This window comes from Fukomys damarensis, unplaced genomic scaffold (assembly GCF_012274545.1).
Source record: "Fukomys damarensis isolate Sample0158 unplaced genomic scaffold, DMR_v1.0_HiC HiC_scaffold_23, whole genome shotgun sequence".
Taxonomy (NCBI): Eukaryota; Metazoa; Chordata; class Mammalia; order Rodentia; family Bathyergidae; genus Fukomys; species Fukomys damarensis.
In genome coordinates, this window is record NW_022900935.1 from 14,867,978 (window position 1) to 14,873,027 (window position 5,050).

Here is a 5,050-nt window from a genome sequence, read left to right on the forward strand (position 1 = left end):
TGCCCAAAGCTAACCTGTGAGAGGGAAGGCTGCCAGACTGAGTTCTGCTACCACTGCAAGCAGATATGGCATCCAAATCAGACCTGCGATATGGCCCGTCAGCAGAGGGCACAGACACTGCGAGTTCGGACCAAACATACTTCAGGTCTCAGTTATGGACAAGAATCTGGACCAGGTATAAGTTGGCATTATTTCATTGTCTCTTTATTTGGTATTTCATAATGTGAACCTAAAGTTGGAAGGGATTATGTTATTGTATGACCTCAGTATTCTTGCATTCCAAGAACAGAAAATATCATTTGGTTCTACTTTTTTTGTTTTATTTGTTACCAGGGATTGAACTTGGGTCCTTGCACTTGTGAGGTGGGTGGCGTGACCTCTGAGCTAAATCCCTGGCCTGGTTCTTTTTTTTTTTTTTTTTTTAATGCCATGCTAGGGTTATTGAACCCATATACTCTACCTCTGTGCTACATTGCCAGCTGTTGCCAGCTTTTTTGTTGTTGTTGTTGTTGAGATAGAATGTTGTCCAGGCTGTCCTTGAACTCCTAGGTTCAAGCAGTCCTCCTGCCTCAACCTCCTGAGTAGCTGGGCCACAGGCATACCTTTTTTTTTTGGAGGGTGGAGGGGTCGAGGATCTCACTGTGTAGTTTAGGGTGGTCTTAAACTCAGTGTGTATCACAGGCTGGCCTTGAACTCTAGGTGACCTTCCTACCTCGGCCTCCCAAGTGCTGTGATTGCAGATATGTGCCCTCATGTCCAGCTTGTACTTTTAATAATACATTTAATCTATATCCCTCCTTTCTGACCATTATAGGTTATCCCAGCCACATAAAATTGAAATAAAACAAAATTGGATTCTCATTTGGTTTCTTTCTTTTTTAGGAATAGATCTTGGATTGGAGAACAATTAGGTCCTTTTGTGAGGGTCTTTTTCAGCACTTTCACTGTGAGCAGAAAGACATTTAGATAATATTAAGCCTGTACTGTTTGCCTTCTACCTTAAAGTGCATCAGTGCTTTTGGACATAGAGTATAGATTTTAGAAAAGGAAATACCAGTAGAGATTAATGATTAACCTTAAAAAGAGGCTGTCGTACTTTCAGTTCCAGCCTTCACAGTTACAGTGAACCCATTTTAAAATGTCAGTGGATTTATTGTCTTTTATGATGTACCTTAATTTCACTGATGTGATTTGGGAGAGGCTGGTAAGAAAGATTTTGCCATTCACTTTTCCTGGCACGCAAATTTTCCTAAATTATCATTTTAATAGGATATTTTCTAGCTTGCTGTGAAAATTATCAGGTACATGCTGCATAGCATATCCAGTAGTTTTAACATTTTGCATTTAAAGGTATCATGAGAAGAAGCAGTGATACATACCTGCAGTCCCAGCACTTTGAGACACTGAGACATAAAGATCACAAGTTCAAGTCCCATCTAGGCAATTTATTGAGACTCGTGTCAAAATTAAAAGGGCCAGGGGCCGGGGATTTAACTCAATGGTTCTCATAAGTGCAAGGTCCGGGGTTCAATCCCTGGTAACAACAAAAACAACAAAAAAGTTAAAAGGGCCAGGGATGTAGCTCAGTGCAAAGGCCCTGGGTTCAATCCCTGGTACCTAAAGAGGGTATGGGGTGGGGGAGTATGATGGAAAGACTGGACTGTGTTAATAGCAAATCACAGGGCCAGGGGTTTAGCTCAGTGGTGCTGTCGCCTGCTTTGTAAGCACAAGGTCCCAAGTTCAATCCCCGGTACCAAAAAAAAAAGCAAATCACAATATTTGTTGAACCTGAAAGTTAGTGTACTGAACTAACAGTTATCAAAATTGAAAGCCAAACCAGGTGTGGTGGTGCACACCCATAATCTCAAACTACTCAAGAGGCTGAGACAGGAGAACCACAAGTTCTAGGCAGACCTGGGTAATTTAGAGAGAGGAGACTATCTCAAGATAAAAGTAAAAAGGGATGGGAATGTAGCTTAGTGGTACAGCATCCCTGGGCTCAATCTCCAGTCCCACAACCTCAAAAAAACTTGAAGCAATCCCAGACTGCAGACTGCTCTTGTCATAAGACACTGCTTTTAAATCTGCAAGCCTGTTGGCTGATGGAAATTCTATTTTCTTAGAACCATTTTTCTTTCTAGGGAAGTCTGTTGTTCAAAGTGTGACTCAAGTGCTATATTAGATGTCAGTTACTGGATAGGCAGCTCAATTTGAAACAAGATCTGTTTTATGAAAATCCCTGTGCTCTGGACTAGCCAATCTTTCAGGAAAGAGTGTTGCATACTTTGGAATTTTCAGTCAGGAGTTCTTGACTGCTTCCTCATTTCCTGTATGTGCTCTTGGAAATAACTAAGTCAAACTAGGTATAACTGGGGGTGTTTTTCTACCCATTCTTCCTTCCCCTCTTAGCAGATGACATCAAGCCATGCCCACGGTGCAGTGCTTATATTATCAAGATGAATGATGGAAGCTGTAATCACATGACATGTGCAGTGTGTGGCTGTGAATTCTGCTGGCTTTGTATGAAAGAGATTTCAGACTTGCATTACCTCAGGTGAGATAGGAAATGTGTCCTTTGTTTTTGTGGTATCATCTTAACCCATTTTGGAAAAAAGATGTCAAAAAAAACAGGTCGCTCATTACAGAATAGGAAGCTGTAAAAAAGTCCTTTTACACTCCCCTCTGTTCATGTTTTCCCTAGTTTAGCAACCTCCAGGGATTGTTTCCATTACCTTCTAGAGCATGTCTCCCTCACCCCTAGCATGGCTTTGAAGGTTTACCACAGTCTGGCCCTAATCTCCTTTTCTAGTCATGCTGTATTTCATATAATCTGGGCTTGTTGTGTTCTGTGTCTCTTTTTGTTATCTTGCCTCTATTTCATCCATCATTCTCATTTTTTGCCTCATTCTTGACTGGCATTCCTTTATTGCTTTCATTATAAATATCATCACTACTTTGTGTATATGTCTAATTCTACTAAACTGTAGTTTATTGCCTATAGTGAGTTTCCAAAATACTGTTCTACAGTTAATATTTATAAACAAACTTGGTATTCATTTTGTGGATGAAAACACCTCATTTCCAATTTACATTTGAGTACTTACTATGTAACAGTCACTGGGGACACAGGAGTGAATATGACATGATTCCTACTTTCAAAATTGCCTCTCCTGTCAAGTATAGAAGATAGCACAAGGGGAATGAGGAACAAAGGATCAAGCACAGAAGAGTTGAGTGTAAAAGTGTCCAAACTCAGAGTATCAAACTGATATAAAGAATATGATGAACAGCTGGGCATAGTGGTGCAAACCTGTAATCCCAGCACTCAGGAATTTGAGGCACGAATATTACTGTTAGTTCGAGACAAGCCTGGGCTACATAATGAGTTCAAGGCCAGGCTGGACTACATAGCAGAACCCAGTCTCAAACCCCCCCCAAAAAATATGAGCTTTTTATATCTTTTCCTAAGAACATAGTTTGTGGTATCTGTTAGGTGTGGTAAGACTTATGCTAAGAGACTGAACAGTTGGATTGTTCATTGGATGCTGGGCACAGTGCATTTAAATGAAATGTCAAATGCACAGGCTATGCAGAATCCCATGTTTCAGTCAAGAAGCTGGACACACGTGTAAATACCAAATAGTTTCTCTGGTGTGAAAAACTAAAAGTGTAAATAAGATTCAAATGGTATAATTGATAATGTGAAATAGGAAGACAAGATCTAAAGGAGTAGGGGAGGTAGGAAGGGTAGGGGAAAGGAAAGAAGGAAAAAGAAAAAATATGAAAAATGGAAACAAAATCTTTGTAAACAGGGAAGAATGGAAAGGGTGAAGGGAGGGCAGGGGGTTGGGGAAAAAATAAGAACCAAGGTACAACATATAAAGGTACAAGATCCCAACAATGAATGTAACTGTATTGTATACCTAAAATGTACCAATAAACTTAATGGAGGAAAAAAAAAAGAAGATGCTGGACCAGTATTAGTAGGTCAAGGAAGATAAGAGTTCAGCTGAGAAGAAGGAAAAGAAGCTTCAGTTTTGGAGACCTGTCTTTACAAAAAGAAATAAAGAGCTGCTAGGTATGGTAGTGCCCACCTATAATCTCAACACTTGGGAGACTGAGGCAGGAGGATCACCATGAGTTCAAGGCCAGCCTGGGCTACATAGTGAGTTCAAGGCCATCTTGAATTATATAGTGAGACCCTGTCTTACAAAGTAAATCGCCAAGAGCTCTAATAGTCAAGTCTTGTCCTTTGCCCTCTCGTGTAATATATTTGTTTCCCGTCACCTCTTGTAAGTTAATCAGTCCTGTTGAAAAGAAAGCTGTTGTTCTTATCAAGCCCTCTGGTGGCAATAGCTGTGTGTGTAAATTGACATTAACTTCAGCATGTTTCCTCTGTAGTCCCTCTGGCTGTACGTTCTGGGGCAAGAAGCCCTGGAGCCGGAAGAAGAAAATTCTTTGGCAGCTGGGCACATTGATTGGTGCTCCTGTAGGGATTTCTCTCATCGCTGGTATTGCCATTCCTGCCATGGTCATTGGCATCCCTGTTTACGTCGGAAGGAAGGTAAGATGTACTGAGTTTGGTGCTTGTTCCACCATCAAGTTTGTTGGCAAAGGTTTGAGGAAAATGAGAAAAAGCTTATATTTATTTTAGAGCTCTCTGAAAACCAGCTGCTTCTTAGCTAAAAATAACTTTAATAAGTGGATTTTTTTTTTTAAAAACCCATAAGATTTGAAAGTTCTTATTAACATCCTGAGCTTGGCTTGTCTCTTTGACTGAAAAGTGAAATGCTTACTTCATTCCTCTGAATTATTTTGCCTCTGTTTGGATTAACTTCTTCTGTGCAGTTTATATATTCCTTGTCTGAGTTAGATTAAAATAGAGAAAGACGCCGGGCGTGGTAACGCACACCTGTAATCCCAGCACTCGGGAGGCTGAGACAGGAGGATCACTGTGAATCCAAGACCAGCCTGGACTACATAGTGAGTTCCAGGTCAGTCTCAACTACATAGTGAGACCCTGTCTCAAAAAACCAAAAAAAAAAAAAAA

General features: G+C 40.5%; 1 protein-coding gene across 2 annotated transcripts in view; it reads left to right on the forward strand.

Moving 5' to 3' along the window:
• The window catches only part of Rnf19b (ring finger protein 19B), a 32,150-nt gene continuing 27,100 nt past the window's right edge, over positions 1-5,050 (forward strand). For both annotated transcript variants that reach the window (XM_033767354.1, XM_010621836.3), the window contains exons 1-3: positions 1-175; positions 2,410-2,554; positions 4,402-4,564. In XM_033767354.1, the coding sequence (XP_033623245.1) occupies positions 91-175; positions 2,410-2,554; positions 4,402-4,564 (393 nt within the window). In that variant the 5' untranslated portion in view covers positions 1-90. The remainder of the gene's footprint in view (positions 176-2,409; positions 2,555-4,401; positions 4,565-5,050) is intronic.